The sequence below is a fragment of the Capsicum annuum genome, chromosome 1 (genome assembly GCF_002878395.1).
Source record: "Capsicum annuum cultivar UCD-10X-F1 chromosome 1, UCD10Xv1.1, whole genome shotgun sequence".
NCBI classification, from domain to species: Eukaryota; Viridiplantae; Streptophyta; class Magnoliopsida; order Solanales; family Solanaceae; genus Capsicum; species Capsicum annuum.
This window is the reverse complement of record NC_061111.1, coordinates 63,076,842-63,094,574: the sequence shown is the minus strand read 5'-3', so window position 1 is coordinate 63,094,574 and position 17,733 is coordinate 63,076,842. Positions and strand designations below refer to the sequence as shown.

Below are 17,733 nucleotides of genomic sequence, written 5' to 3'. Positions count from 1 at the left end.
CCCCTCCTCATTTCTCTCCCCAAAACCAAAACCACCATGCACATCACCAAAGCCTCCCGGTAGCGCCCCGATGTGCCCGTTGAAATCTCCTGCTACAACAATCTTCTCCGAGCTTGGCACGCCTCTCACCACCTCCTCCAAGGCCTCCCAAAACCGCATCTTCTCCTCCCCCTCCGATCCCACTTGCGGTGCATAGGCACTACACATGTTCAGGGTAAACCCCCGAATGACCAACTTAATAGTCATCAACCTATCATTGATCCTCTTCACCTCTACTACCTGACCTCTAAGCTCTTCATCCACTAAGATGCCAACTCCATTCCGACGCCTCTCGCTCCCAGAGTACCACAGCTTGTAACCATCCACATCCCTAGCCTTAGACCCTACCCACTTGGTCTCCTGAACACACGCAATATTGATCCTTCTCTTCCTAAGGGTCTTCACAAGCTCTATCGACTTGCCCTGCAGGGTCCCTATATTCCAAGACCCAACCCTCAGCCTACCTTCACTACCCGCACGCCCTCCACTACTTCCCCCGCGGCCAAACCTTGGCCTCCCTCCCACTCCCGCCCTTTCCTCATCCCCCTCCCCCACCACTGCCCCCCGCCCCAACCCCCTCGGACATGACCCTATCCACCCATTACTGCCCACAGCCACAACTAGGCGAAAGTATAAGAGAATATAAAGATAATATAAAGATATAAAGACATAAACGATGGTAATAGTAAAGCAGCAGCAATTAATACAAGGCTCACACCAATTCAAGGAAATATTCCAGCAACCAAACTATACTCAATTACTAGTATAATACGAAGAATGAAAGAATGCAGAATGAAGAATGAAATAAGCAAAGGTTAGAAGTCACCAGATTTCACTTGTAGACCAAGCCGGCAACCAAGCCCCGCGTCGACCTGCTGCCGGGGGATCGCTACTGAGATGGATCCGCGGCTGCCGGCTGAAGACCGAGCTACAGCTGCTGCCCTGTTGTACGGCGCCGGCGGAGGGGGGGGTCTGGACAGAGAAGGGGGGGGGGGTACAGCAGGGGGGAACCGGATCTCGGCGACGGCGGTCGGTGACCGGCGGTCAGGTCCGGCGGTCAGCGTCGGTGACCGGCGGTCGGGTCGGCGCCGTAGGTCGGCGACGGCGACGGGGCCGGAGGGCCGAGGCGCGGGAGAGAGAGGGTACGGCGGTAGGGTCGGCGCCGTAGGTCGACGACGGCGACGGAGCCAGAGACCGGCGATGGCGACGGAGACCGGCGACGGCGACGGAGACCGGCGACGAAGCCGGAGACCGGCGACGGAGGTCGACGCCGGGGACCGGTGGTCGGTTCGGGTCGGCGACGGCGCTGAAGGCCGTGGACCGAGATAGAGAGTCTAGTGAGAGAGAGAGTCTAGTGTAATCATCTTAAGAGATAAAAAAAGAATTTGCCAAGAGATAAAAAAAGAATTTGCCAAGAGATAAAAAAAGAATTTGCCATAAAAAAAGAATTTGCCTTTAAATAAATATAAGTAATTCTAAAAAAAATTCTTAAAATAATATTAAATAAAACTTTGAGGAGCTTAGTTGTCATTTTTAAAAGACGACCCTAAGCTCCTCATTTTAGTCCCCATTCATGCTTATTATATAGAGTAATATATATATAATAGGCGAATCCAGGATTTTATATCTACGAGTTTAATTTTTAATCTTCTCTATACTTTAATATGAGTTCGTATCTACAGTCTACTAAGTACTAAGTATCTGATACACTTTTAGTAAATTTTGGTACATAAATTTATACTCTTCACCGGAAATACTGAGTTTATTTGAACCCGAGAGTCCAAAGTTACGTACGCCTAATGAGATCGAGTACCACCATGTATTATCATTTTTAATGCTATGTTTTTGGTTGACCCTATAAAAGAAATAATCTTTGCATTTTTCATGTGAGATATGAGATATAATTTGAACAAGAATATGTATTATTAATACATGAATAATAAGAGTATCTAAAATAAAAACGCCTTTAAAATTGATAATTCCTGCATAATATAATCCTAATTATTTCATATATGATAGTATTAATTACTATTCTTGCATTATAATTCTTATATAATTCATCAGTAGACCAAACAATCCCTTAGATAACAATGGATATGCTAATTAACAGGTTACTTAAAAAGGACAGACTATTGCACAAAAGCTCCTACTTTGCACAGGGTCCAGAGAAATATCCTATCAGAAGGGTGTAATGTACTCAATTTTATCTTACATTTTTGTCAATAGCTATTTCCAATTATAATCAATTAATATGGCATCTGAAAACAATAAGTTGAAATGGCAAATGTAATATCACTTAATTGACGCTTTTTGCAAGTATATTGGAAGTGTGAACCATACGCACCAACAATTATCATGTCGGAATTTTTAATTCTTAAAGTTATTGCCCAAATAGATAATGAAAGAAAAGCATAATTTAAGTATGATAGTTGATGTTGGAAATTTCTATTTAATAAGGGGTCTTAATTAGTCCGTTAGCTCATTAGCTCGTCCTTCTCCTTATCTATAATCCTATTGTACACCATCATGAAGGTAGGAAAATAGGGCTTTTCATATTAGATGATGTCTAGAGTTAGTGAAACACTATGTATCTCTAAACGCTATTTAAGCTATGAATAAAGGGAGTTCATCCGCTTAGTGAGAATTTCCGATGATCGGTGGAACGAGTTATGATTATTGCAAATCTACTTTCGTAAGAAACTTTTAAGTCTTCTAAATTACTAGTATTTATTGATTCAAATACTACAGTTACAAAAGCCTAACATTTAAAAAGATTTTTGGCATATATATATATATATATATATATATATATAAAATAGGTTTTCCAAAAATGATTCTATATTTAGGAGAAATATCATGGTACATAAATGAGCATGTGAAGAGCGAAGTAAATTGTAAGCAACGGATGATTCTAAAGAGCCCACAATGAGGCTTTTTTGATGTTAAAGACAGGTGCTTCAGGGAGGGATGTATCGATCGGCTTCATACGAATTCAATATTACTATTGATACGAAGTATAAATTATATGTAAATATTTAAAATTACAATAAATAAGTAGGCATGGACCTATTACTTAAAATTATAATTAGTTAACACTAGATACTAAAATTGGACTTATAAAATTTAAATTTAAATTTGCCTCCGTAAAACTTCTATTATGTGCAATGAAAAGGATAGAAGTTTTGTAGTTCATCTGCAAGTGAATAGATTTTTTTTTCCTTACCAGAATTTTGCCATAAGCAATGACTACTGTATTTTCAAGATTCATTTGCTTTCTTGATGGTTTACCATTACATAGGGAAATTCTAGGTCAATTTTCATTTCAAATTTAATGATAGTTAAGTGTTAAATCATTTTCCAAATTACGACCAACTTAAATAGATCTATCATGGTAAAGAGGGATGTTAATAATTTTTATTTTGTGGATTCACATATTAATAGATTATACATAGATATGTTATCTCTAAAGAAGTTCAATTTATGATCTAATAAATTATTAAAGTTTTTGGGCTTAAAAGTAAATATTTACTAGTATGAATGTAATTGGAATTATAGAAAACTCATGAACCTTTTTTAATATTTGCTAGAAACTTATAGAAAACGTACCTTTCCTGAAAAGATATCTTTTCTAGAAGGCACTTAAAAGCCTTTAAATAGGTATGGTTCCAAAAAACATAAGAAAATACTTCTTTTATTTTTCTCTTCATCTCAGATAAAGAACACCAGAAAGAGCCATCTTCAAGGTTTAAAAAATCTTGTCTTCTTTAAAATTTATTGCTATAATTAATCGAAAAGATTAAACATAAATGAACATTTTTTTTTTGGAAAGAGTATTAGAATTAAGTTTTGCTTTGATTTTCATCAAAGATTTCATTTTATATCAAATATACAATTATACTCTCTGATGTTTTTGTCATGAATTGGAGTGGATTTATTCTTTAGAGTGTAATTATTTTATTTATGCTTCTTGTTTAAAAGTAAGTAGATTGAACCAATATGTTGCTAAAGTAACTTCTGTAGTGTAGATTTTTTTTACTTTGCACATGTAAGTATATTTTATCTATGCACAATAATTATCTCAAAGAAAATTATTTTGGCCAGATTACGGATAGTTATGAGCATGTAATACATTTGTAATACATGCTGATAATGTTTGGTCTAAAGAAAGACATATTATTAAGTTGTTTAAGTAATTAATGTTCATAAATTATGTATAAGAGTACAACTTATTATTTCTGTCCAAAGACTAAATGATAATGTTGTGTTAGGTATCTTGAGATGGGTCAACTTATATATATGTGTGTGTGATAAATATATTTTTTGATTTATTTATTATTTTTTCTTTAGATTTATTTAATTTAATTATCTCCATATATACATGATCTATCTGAATGAGTAGTTGTGAGCATTATATATTTTATCTTATAGTGTCTTCTATATCTATCAATATGAATAATATTCTCGTGTCTAATGGCTTAAACTTTAAGGACCAAACTTTGAACGAGCTTATAGATCTACATATAAGAAGAGGATAGAATTAAAAAAGAGCCGATGAAGTGTGCTCATTCGGAATCTACTTCAAGAATTAAAACTATTGCACATAAGCAAAAAAGAGTAAGACTAAAGGAACAACAGACAAGGGAATATCATTATCTTTCTCTTGTGAGAAACTTGATCACACAAAGAAAGAGTATATCAAGTACGTTGCCTTGCGTGAAAGAAAGGTAAACTTCTCAACTTTGTTTGTTCAGAAGTTAGTTTGGCTATGGTACGTAGTGACACTTGGTGGATAGATGCAGGCGTAACTACTCACGTAAGTCTCACTATGAGGACTGAATAAGGAGTCAAGTAACGATTGATGCTGAGAGGTACATCTATACAGGCAACGACAATAAAGAAGTTATGAAGGCTATTGGTGTTTTAAAATTTTTATTAGATATCAATTTCTATTTGGAACTAGAGGAAACATTTATTGTACTGTCATTTAGACAAAACATAATTTTTATTTCCTGTTTGAACATATCTAAATAGAATTGTTCTACTGAGAATGAAATTACTAGAATTCTCTAAATTCTAATATTGTTGGAACTGGTACCCTGACTGATAAGTTATGCAAATTAAACAGACAAGCCTCATGTAGCAATGAAAACCTGCATTCAAGTAACTTCGATACTAAGCGTTTATTAACAAATGAGAATTCATCAATGTTATGCCATAAACGACTGGATCATTTTTCTAAATAAAGAATACAAAGGCTTGAGTCCTAAGAAATTCTTAATTCCCTTGATTTATAAAATTTTAAAATTTGTATACAATGTATTAAGGGAAAACAAATGAATATACGAAAAAAATGGTCCTTATAGGAGTAAAGAATTTTTAGCGTTGATACATATTGTGGTCCGTTTTCTAAGACTTCATGAAATGATCAATAATTTTTTATTCACTTTATAAATTACTCCAGTTACGGATATCTCCATTTAATTCACGAGAAGTCATAATCTTTGAATGTTTTTAAAATTTTCAAGGTTGAAGTTGAAACTCAATTAGGCAAGAAAATTAAGGTTGTCAAATTGATCATGGAGAAGAATATTACGGTAGATACGATGGATCAGATGAACAACATCCAGGATCTTTTACAAAATATTTGACAAAGTATAGGATTGTACCTTAATACACTATGTTAGAAGCTTTAAATTAAAATGGTATAGCTAAGTGACGAAATTGAACTCTTAAGGATATGGTAAGAGTATGATTAGTCATTCTTCTATACCTGAATCACTTTAGGGAAAAGGATTAAAGACTGTAGTTTATATATTAAATAGAGTTGCTAGCAAAGAGATAGTGTTGTGGACTGGTAAGAAGCCTAATATTAGTCACTTGCTTGTCTGTGGATATCTAGCGAAGCAAGATGTAATACCCTATAATTTCCTAGCTCAGTTTAACTCTCAGTATATGAGTATTCTAATATATAATTTTTAAAATACTCATAATTTTTCAGTTTAGAGCTTATCATTGCATAGGAAATTCAACCAGCTTACCAACGATATAAAATTCGCCTAAATTCGATACACAGGTGAAGAATTATAGCCATTTTTGTATAGCAGTGTGCCAAATAGCACATCACCGCATCGCGGTGAAGGTCCAAATGACCTTTGGCAATTTTCAGTAAAGTAATGTGATTGCCCCGCATCGCGGTGAGCTCCCAGGTCCCAATAGTCAATTTCCAGTGAAGCTCTGCGATTCCACCGCGCCGTGCCACCAACTATTTTTCCAATTATCAATTTTTAGTATGGCAATGTGATACCACCGCGTCGCGCCACAAGGTCATTTCACGTTCATCCCTTTTTAAACAATGCCAGCTATATTCCAATGGCTCACCGCGATGCCATCGCGTCGCGGTGAAGCCCAAAATCGGGCATCTAGTGGAAAATTTTTTAATTATTCTAGGGATAATTTGGTATTTTTCCACGACCCTAATCAGTCTAAACACGAAATTAAGGCCCTAATTAACCTATTATATCATCATTTACTCAATTTCTTTCAAGACTAATTCATTCTCTCTCAAAAAGGGCAAAACTCTAGTTTTCAAGAAATCAAGAACAAACTCAAGAATTCCTCCAAGAACCTTCAAGAATTAATATTTTCAGGTATGTTAGGTGTTCATCAATGAGTTACTTTCACCCATAGAGACCAAGAATCCCTTTTTTAAACTATAAGCTTATTGATTCATGATTCACATGCTTGAAATTGGATTGTATTGACGTTCATGACATTAGTTGAGTTTCAATCCATGATTAATTGTACATTCTATGAAATTTAAATAGCATGTATATTGAATTATGTAATTTCCATGTTATGATCCTTGAATTAGCAGGTTTGGGTGTTATAATTACGATGTTTATATGTTGTCCATGATTATATGCATTAAGTTGTTCTCCTTATATGTTTGATGAAATGTCTATGTGAATTCAATGGTGAAATCATGACATTCTAGTATATGTACAAGGTTATGCTCTACAAGTGTTCGATAAAATGTCTCTATGAATGAATTATGATTAAGTGGACATTGTTATGCTTTTCAAGATCATGCTATGCTTTACTTTTTACGCTATCGAGTCCTGGGGGTATTCAATACCCAAAAATTTTGTTGTTTACCTAGAGCTACAGTAGTTATAGAATAGTCTCAGTAACATTACGATCAGTATTACTCACTCAGTTACAGAACTCGGCAAACTTAGTCCAGTTCAGCCAGTCAATACGATCAGTAATAGTTCAGTCATACTCAGTACAGTCCAGTAATCAGTTCAGTGTCTATTCAATTGGGAGTAGGATTAGCACCGAGTGAACCCAAGGATAGGGGCTCACCTTCTAGTAGAGGGTGTGATCCTTAGAAGCAGTTGTTGTGTTCCAGAACTACGTAGCCAATGTTGGTTGAGACATCAACCTACTAGTTGAGGGTTGATGAGGTGTTTTAACCTTCTAGTTGAGGGTACCATCGTTCTCATTAGAGTACCTGCCAGATGAGGGTAAATCTTCAACTTGTCCTTAATCGTGGCATGGTACTGACACCCTTCTAACTGGGATTACAGGTTGGACCCCAGTTATCTTATTTGGGGCATGTCGGTTAGATGATTACCTCCCACGGTCTTAATTTCAGTCTCAGTATAGAACTCAGTTCAGTTCTACAGAATCAGGACTGTCAGACACAGTCAATCAGTCTTAGTAACTCAGTTATTAGTAATCTCAAATATCAGTTACTCAGTTATCAGAACTCAAAAATTAGCTTTAGTAAAATCTCAGATACAGTATCTACATACATAAATGCACAGTATTGCATTCTCAATACTTACATCAGTTTCAGTTTTCCATGTATTCTTGTTCATGTATATGAACCCTTGCATTCAGCCTTACCTAATCTAGCATACCAGTACATTCCACGTACCGATGCATACCTTTTTCTTTCTTCTATGATATCTCATATCATAAGTTCAAAAGTTTAGGTTCTTGACCGCGCTTAGACAGATTTAGTTAGCAGTAGCAGATTCAGTAGTGAGTCCTCATCTATCGAGGATATGGTTTTATTTTTGTATTTTTAGTAGCTTCAATATTTCAATAGTCGGAGTTAGTTAGGGGCTTGTCCTATCAACTCCACATCTAGACAGTTCAGTTAGAGGCTTTTCAGACTAGACTAGTTTAAACAGTATTCAATTTATAGCTATTATTATCAGATGTTATTATTATCAGTATTCAGATTATGAACCTTATGGCATTTTAGCGTATGTTCCACATTATTACAGTATTATTATTCAGTGCTCACAGCAGGTACCAGTCATGGTTAGCTTGTGGTCCTTTGGGGTCATAAACACTGTGTGGTGTCTGGGGTGCAGACTCGGGGCGTTACACAAGGCCTTGCAAGCCTAATAAAAAGAAGCTGAGTTCAAGAACTGTTAGTTGCTACATTATTGGTTACCCAGAAAGATCGAGAAGTTTTAAGTTTTACAACTCCTCGAATAGATCCTTTTTCAAAACATGGAATGTCAAATTCATTAAGGATATTGATTAAAGTGGGAGTAACCAAAACAAATAAATTGTGTTTGAAGAGAAATTTGATAATATTGATTCTAGTGAAAATGAACATGTTACTTTTTAAATTGTGTTTCAATCTGTAAATAGGGATTATGGAGAAAACACAACGTTATTACCTCATATTCAACAACCTCAAGTTGAAGTGCGTAAAAGAAAATATAGTAGAGAAAGGAGAATGTAATTTCATATGATTATGTTGTTTATCTTTATGAACATGATTTTGACATGGGACTGAAAAATTATTCTATAACCGTTAGTCAAACAAAATTATGTCAACTTTTTTTTAAATGGATCAAAACCATGAAAGATGAGTTCAAGTTTATGAAAGATAATGGCGTTTGGGATCTTGTCAAGTTACCACATGGATCGAAATCAATTAGTTGTAAGTAAATTTTAAAAATCCAACGTGATTCGAAAAGTAACGGCAAAAGGTATAAAGCACGCCTAATTGCTAAGGGATTTACTCAAAAGGAAGTGATAGATTTTTAAGAGACTTTTTTACCAGTTTCATCGAAAGACTCCTTTAGAATTATTATGACACTTGTAGCTCATAATGACTTAGAACTACATCGAATGGACATCAAGACTACATTTCTCAATGAAGACATTGAAGAAACTATATAAATGGTGCAATCAGAAACCTTTGAGTCTTATTGTCACATCCCTAATTTCAACCCCCCCCCCCCCAAGAGTAGGATTTTTGAGAAAAATAATTTTTTCTCAATTTATTTGATATTTATTAAGGGATTATTATTTTACAGATCCATCACTTAAAAGTGAGTTTGGGTGTTTCAAGTCACCTTATGAATCCCTAATAAAAATAATATGACTCTCTATTTTTGACCTACAAACTAGAAATTTGGATAAGAAATTATATTGATCGAGAAAATGATATGATGCACCACTCGAGTCTCGTAATTATAGCACAGTCACTTTAATGGCTTACATTGGCTTAAATTAATCTTTAGATATAAAATGCTTAATTTGAACATTTTCTAAGTCCTACCTTTTTTGATTAGTTTTAAAATTGATTTGAACTGTTTTATTCTATTATTGTGTAACATGCTGGTAGTAGTATTTTTCAGTCTTACCACGAATTTTTATTTCTTAAGAAAATGCTTAGCTAATAGCCAATAAGAAAAGCAACCTAGATAGTTAAATTCAATCAAAATGAATTCTTGTTTTGACTAAATAGTTGTGGATAACTTGACAATTCCAATTCGAATTTATTTTTGAATTAATAACCCAACTCGTTGTTTTAGAATATTTATTTAAATAAATTTTGATATAAACTTGCAATGCATGTAGGGGTGTTCATGAGTCGATTTGGATCGGTTATTGGTTAAAATCATAACTAAATCAATTTAGTTTGTTTTTGAATTTCTAAAATCAAATCAAACTACAAAAAAAAATAACCATCGATTTGGGTCGATTTGGTTCAATTTTTTTCGATTATTGACTAGCCTACTCCAACCATCTCTAGCAAAATTTACCCTCGAACAAGTGCAATTAAAACTTAAATATTGAGAGAAGGCTATGAATGATAAAAACTTGGAGATTATATTTACCAAATGATGAGAGAATCTTCAAACAAAGTGAAAAATTATAGAATATATTAGCAGGACACCTTACAATCTAAACGTTTGATTATGCCACAAAATCAACAAAAAAATTTGAACTCCTAATTTTATGTGCAAGCAAACTACGAAGAGAGGTAAACTTAAAAGTGTGATACCCTAAGTCTCTACTGCCCTTCTACTGGATCATAAGAAACAAATTCTAATCTTGCTCTACTACTTTATTGATAAGCATATCTCTATACTTTTTGACCACTTGTCCATCTTTGTACTCCCTCCCAGTCGATTTGTTGATGCATCTAACATTAAAGAGAGTTATCTCAACTATATATTGTCAAATCTTGCAAAAACATTAGCCGGAATCATCAATCAAAAACATCAACCAAAATCTATTTAAATTGTTGAAAGAAAGACAATACAATTGCTGAATTTTCAGCAAAAATATCAACCAAAAATCTAACAAAAACAACACTACAACAATTGAATTTCAGCCAAATCATCAACCAAAATCTATTTAAATCCGTTGAAATAAAGACATTACAACAGTTAAATTTTCAGAAAAACATCAACAAAAAATCTAACAAAAATAACACTACTATGGCCGAATTTGTAGAAAAAACATGAACCAAAATCTAACAAAAACAACTACTAAGTTGCAATCATTTTTCAGCAAAGATAGAAGCTGAATTTCAAAAAACACACCATTCAAATCACAACCATTTTAACAAAAAACAACAATTAAATTTCAGCAAAAAGATCAGTCAACTTCCAACATATTCTTTATCTTGATCTCCAAATTAATCAATGCTCAAAGTAGAGTCTGAATATTCTGAATTTTTATCATATTACGCATTAAATGTCTATGAACATGAATAGGATTTAACTTTTTTTCTAGAAAAAAAGATATAATGAGACGATAAGTAAAGATTTTTATTATGGTGTCAAATATAAAAAACAAAAGAGAGGAAGATGAAATCAGTAAGTTGTAGTTGTTAGTACCTTTTTCAGTTATTTTAAGATTTTGAATTTATTCTAAAAGATATTCAATCGTGCACTCTTTAGATGTTGAACATAACCATTGTTGACCACAAATAAGAGCTTCAACAGTCTTTGGTGACAAAGAATTTTGATAACAATAAAAAATTTGACCACTGATACTAAAAACTAATTCTAAAGCAACAGTAGATGTAGGAATACGAAGCACATCTCTTGCAATTCAAGAGACAATTGGATATCTTTCAGATGAAGCTTTCCACCATGTCAAAATATTGAAATTCTTAATTTTTTCCACATCATCCTACAAATACTTGTCAAAATCACATTTATCATCAACATTATTCTCTTTTTAAAGATATTTATCCCATTGTGATTGTCACACAACAAAACTATTCACTGCATCAATTCCACTAAATGCACTAGTTTCAGAAATAGAACTCTTGTAATGAGCATACAAGCTAGTTAAAGTATCTCGTACTTTATAAGACTTAGTATATTCCTCCACAGAATTATAATAATTCTTAAAAGAAATTTAACATACTTTATTTTGTAGAAAGGATTCAACACAATGACAATAAAAAATAACATATTTATATCATTAAAATCACTTCAATATTTATCAAATTTAACTTTCATCTTCTTATCCATATCATTTAAAATAGAATCATCACACTTTGAATAGTTGACAACTATGCTCTGAAGATTAAAAAGTTCATGAAATAAAGTATTTGAAGTAACTTGCAAAGTACTAAAAAACTTCAAAGTAGTTTGATAGAAAATCTCTAAAAACTTGAGAAAGACATTCACATCCTTTCAATTTTTCGAAGAAGGATGTTCTATCTTTTCATTTGAGTCAAAACAGTAAAGTATTTATGATCATTAATATAGATTCTTGAAAATGCCTTTTTCAAATTTGGCAGCAATATTTAACATCAAATATGTAGAGTTCTACCTTGTCTCAACATTTAAAGTCAAAAGTCCATTAGTGTCATTTTAACCTTCTCAACATATGCCTTGAAAGAAGCAGTTCTTATATAAGAAGATTTAACATAATTTGCAACATTTCTTACCAGAGTGATGGACTTATTTTGCTCACTCAGACCTTCTTTTACAATCAAGTTTAGGATGTGGCATTGCACCAAATATGTAGAAAATTATTTCTCATGATAACACCTTTTCAATCACCAATTTTTTCTTTCAAGTGTGTGATTACTGCATCATTAGCTGAGGTGGTGTCACTGTGAATAAATTTTTAATTCCCCAATCTAAAAAACAAGATTTAATAGCGGATGCAGTGGTCTTACACTTGTGATGTGGAGTTTGAAAAAAATTAATTTTTTTTCAACTTTTAGTCATCGTCAATCCAATGGGCAGTGATGACCATTTATGTAAAATTTTAAAGTGAAGTCCAATTGTTACTAGTAATACAAATGTGTTGCTCCTTAATAAGCCTTTTAAGCTTTTGTTTCTTTTTTTTTTTTGATAAATTCTTAAATATTGTTGAGCAACAGTAATTCGAGAAGAAAATTTATAATTAGGCAAAATAATCGACATTAATCTCTTACAGATTTCACCCTCAATGAATTTAAAAGGTCGTTCATCAATTATAACAAACTCAACAATAACCCTCCTAACTTCAACAATATTATAAACAACCTTCTCCAAACCTGCTTACCCCTTCCTTTAATTGGTTTGAGAGTTGTTTGCTTTCTATCAATGGACTTGAAAGGATACTTCAAACACTTAGAAAGTAAATGATCCTAAAGATTAGAAGTTCTATTTTTGTTAGCGCAGAAAAATCTTAGAAGCAATACTTACATTTTGCCCTCAATTCACCCACTTTATTAGTAATCTTTGAATAATGATTTCAAACTTTTAATGTTCTTCTATAGTTACCATCGAAGCTAGGATCTCGAAGACATGAGTTGTTCTTTTCTATTTTTTAGAGGATTGTGTATCGAAGTAATATTTGACACTATCATGTTCTTGAGTTACATAAGGTGCTAGTGTAGTTGGAGTTCTTTCTACTTGAGGTTGAGCCTCTAAATCTCAACATCTATTATCTTTTTATCTGAAATTCAAACAGAAAAAATCAGTAAAAAAATATAATTTTCATGCCATGCATACTTTTAAATTCTTGTATAAAATTTTAATTAGCTAAGATAGTGTAACGCCTCGAGTCTGTATCCCGGATGCTACACGGTGCTCATAATTTCGAAGGACCACAAGCTAACCCATGTATGGTACCTACTGCAATAACTGAATAATAATACTGTAACTTTGTGCAAATAGGCAGAAATTTGCCATAAGGTTCGACTATAAAATAAATACTGAATATGGAATCACAATACCAAAATTGAATATCAATACTAAAAACTAAAGATCTGTCTAGAAATACTCTAGTATGAAAAGCCTCTAAACTGTCTAAACTGTGGAGTTGATGGGACAAACCTCCATCTAACTCCTACAACTGAAAATGAACTGAAATGCTGAAAAATAATCATGTCCTCGAACTATGAGGACTCACCACTAACTCTGTCTGCTGAGAATCTGAACTGCTAAAGGTGCTATGGAGCCCGTACGTCTGAACATATAATATAAGATATCATAGTGCAAAATAAAAGCATGTGTCAGTACTTTGAATGTACTGGTATGCTCAGTGAGGTAGGCTGAAATGCATGGGTTCATATGTATGAACAATGCTGACTGAATGGTATGAGTATAACTGGATGAGAGTACATGCATGAATACTGATTTACTGATATCTGACTTTACAGATACTGAATTATTGATAACTGAATGACTGTATCTAACAATCTTGATTTTGTGGAAGTATACTGAGTTTCGTACTGAGCTGAGTGACTGTAGCTGACAGTTTTGAATCTGTAGAACTGAATTGAGTTCTATACTGAGACTGAATCTTAAACTGAGACTATGGAAGGTTATCATCTAACCGACATGCCCCTTTCTAAATAGATTGGGGTCCAACCTATAACCCAGTTGGAAGGATAGCAATACCGTGCCACGGGTAGAGACAAGCTGTGAGTTAACCCTCTCTAGCAGAAAGCTCTTTCATCAATCCTCGCTGGCAGGAAAAATCGAATGAGATATATCAACCCTCATAATGTCTGGATGAAAGATATCTCAACCTACGCTGGCTACATAGTTATGTAATGCAGGGAGTGCTACTAAGGGTCAAACCCTTTGCTGGAAGGAATACCCCCATCCCTGAGTTCGCTCGGTGATGAATCCTACTCCCAACTGAATAAATATTGAGTTGATTTTTAGTTTGTACTAGACTGGACTAAATTGTTACTGATTATACTATCTAACTGAGCTGAATTAAGTTCACTGAGTTCCGTTGACTAACAGAATAATACTGAATTCTGTTAACTGACAGAATTTACTGAGGTCTGAACTGAATACTGAACTGGACTAGACTATTACTGAGTCTACTGAGTTTTTCCTAAGTCCTGTTACTGGCTAAGAGTACTACCGATCGTGACATGATTGAGATTATTTTGTAACTGACACTGGCTCTAAGTAAACAGCTAAATTGTCGAGTATTAAATACCCTAGGACTCGATAGCATGAAAGTAAAGCATAACATAGTCTTGAAAAAAATAATCACGTGCACTTGGTCACAACTCATTTATGTGGACATTTTGTCAAACACTTGCATGATACAATTCACACATAAGCTAACATGACATGAATTCCTTCTCTTATTAGTTTACATGAGCAATTCATCAAGAACTTAATGAGCATGATATATGTACATAACATTAAACACAAGTAAACATCATAATTCAACTCCAACTTCACAATTTTAAGGGTTCAACATGAATTCACATGATATTACATATATATTAATTAATCCCACATGAAACTTATCATAAAACATGGATTAGAATCCCAATTAACTATTATAAACATAAATATAATCAAACCTAATATGAAATTCATGAAATACATACACTTAAAGTTTAAAAATAATTTCTTGAACTCCCAGGGTGGAAGAAACCCTTGGATGAACACTTCACATACCTTAGTTGCTAAATTCTTGAAAATTAGCGGTGGAATCTGAAGCCATGAATTTGAATTTAATTCACCTAGGATTTTTGTTCTTGAGCAATTTGTGAAAGAATGAATACAACTTACTAAAAGAGGGATAAATTTGTGTTATAGGGGCTGAAGGGCGTGGGAAAAAGACTTAATTAACCTTAAGGATACGGCCTTTTAATAACTGAAAACTGCGTTATCGACGCCCAGATTGACACACCGCATTATTGACATCGATGCGATGTCCAACGCGCCACATTGAGTTCGTGTCAGTTTACTGGAATTTGCATTAAACCAATGAAAAAATTATCTGTTGATGCGATGGATGCTGCGACGCTTCGATTTTGCGTTGAGTCACTATTTTGGTCACTGGAACATGGTCTTAACAATGTTCAAAAAATCTGAAACTTGTCCAAAAATACCTATTGACCTTCCTGATCATGAACTAACTCAAATATCAACATTTAATGGATTAAAAGGTCATGAAATAAGATTGTCAACTTTTGAAGGCTAAAATACCACTATGTTTGAATATTTAGCTAGAATTTTCTAAGTCTGGAACCCCTTTACAAGATTTAAAGACTAAATTAGGCTTAGAATTTTGTGGGGTCTTACATTATCTCCCCCTTGGAAACATTCGTTCTCAAATGAGACTGACTAAGATGAGAATACTGGTAGACTAAACTTACTTACTTGACATAAACATCTGAAACATGATTATCTGATTGACATTACTGATATACTAAATTTCATACTAAACATGCTTATCTAATGCATGAGTATATGAATGAGTTATTTCATGAATGCATGACTGGGATTACTGATAAGCTGAGTTTCTCATACGGAACATGCATATCTGATGAATGAATACATGGATGACTCATGAATATATGACTAAATATGAAATGGTAACTAATACCAAGTTTTAAAATGGAAATCTGAGCATAAAACTGAATAAGGTTAAGAAAAACTATTACCTTGGACTGAGTTTGAGTTTGCGGAGAAGGGGTGAGGATACTTGGTCCGTATATCTTCTTCTGCTTCCCAAGTAGCTCCCTCTACGGACTGATTTTGCCAACGAACTTTGACTATAGGGACTTCTTTGTTCCTCAGTCTGCGAATCTGATAGTCAAGGATTTCGACTGAAATCTCTTCATAAGAGAGGTTGTTCTGAATACCTAGGCCCTCTATATGGACTACGACTGCTGGGTCACCTATGCATTTCTTTAGTAAGAAGACATGGAACACTGGGTGAACTGAAGCTAAGTCTGAAGGAAACTCAAGCTCCTAAACTACCTTTCTAAAATGGCTGAGAATTCGGTAAGGATCGATATATCGGGGATTGAGTTTCTCTTTTCTGCCAAACCTCTTCACTCCTTTCATAGGAGAGATTTTTAAGAATACTAAATTTCCAATCTGAAGCTCGATATCGTTTATTGAACATGCATGAACTAAACTGAGCCCCTAAATACATGGCGTACGACTGAGATTGGGACTCGAGGGTCAATTTATGAGTACCAACTAGTCCAAATTGGATTTGTTACATGAAGAGAAAATGGATGGTTTAGGTCATGAAAGCTCGGGGGATTTGTAGCATATCCCCCCCTTGGAATATTATGTCCCTCGAAGAATATTGACTGGGATGAGATACTGAGAAGAAGCTGGGACGATGCTCCGGGCACCTACGAACTGAGTCGTGACTGAATATCTAGGATCTGAAACTAAGGTATGATACATGAACTGAGCTGAACAAACACTACCTGGTTGCCCCATCTTGTAATAATTAAATTCATAAGACATTCGGACAGTGCGACTAAATGGAAAGATGGAAACCAAACCATATGGACTTGTCCGCCTGAATGCTAAAGTGAATTACTAGATTTACAGACTAACACATGTTGAAAACTCATACTTGACTGGAGAATTTCCTTGAAACTCTTTCTATAGAGTTTTTGTGATCTTAGGGAGCAAGGAATCTTGGCATAAGCTGAATAAGACATCTGAATAAGGAATCACATCCTGGCAAAATCTTGTAATATGAAGTGAGGCCTATGACTCATCATATAAGATAGAGTGACTAAGACTTTTTGCACTGCAACTACCAATTTTCAAGCATAGACATATTCCTTGAACACTCTCTCAGCTCTACTCTCCACCTTAGTACAACATATCACTTAAAACTACTGAAAATATTCACATAGGCACTGAGCACGAACGCGTAAACGTACTAACTTATCTGATTAACTAAGTGGCTAATAGCTGAATAATGGTCATGTAGGATTGAACTGTACTTAGTCTGGACTAAAACTGCATAGTATTATGCATATTCAATAGGGAATGGTTGAGTAACATGAGATAACTTAGCATGAATTCATGAAAATTGTATTATCTGAGAATGCAAGACCAAGTGTATAACATGACTCTAAAATAGTCTGTAAACTGAGGTACTAAAATACTAATAACTGTACGCTAT

At 34.2% G+C, this 17,733-nt stretch overlaps 1 protein-coding gene across 1 annotated transcript; it reads left to right on the top strand.

Moving 5' to 3' along the window:
* The first annotated feature begins 936 nt into the window (after positions 1 to 936).
* Positions 937 to 1,368, top strand: LOC124897718 (translation initiation factor IF-2-like). Its single transcript, XM_047410981.1, has one exon. The coding sequence runs from the start codon at positions 937 to 939 to the stop codon at positions 1,366 to 1,368; it is 432 nt and encodes a 143-aa protein (XP_047266937.1).
* Positions 1,369 to 17,733: the final 16,365 nt, after the last annotated feature.

What these genes read in the sequence shown, in the direction of transcription:
- LOC124897718 (XM_047410981.1), top strand. Translation starts at nt 937, where the DNA reads ATGGATCCGCGGCTGCCGGCTGAAGACCGAGCTACAGCTGCTGCCCTG.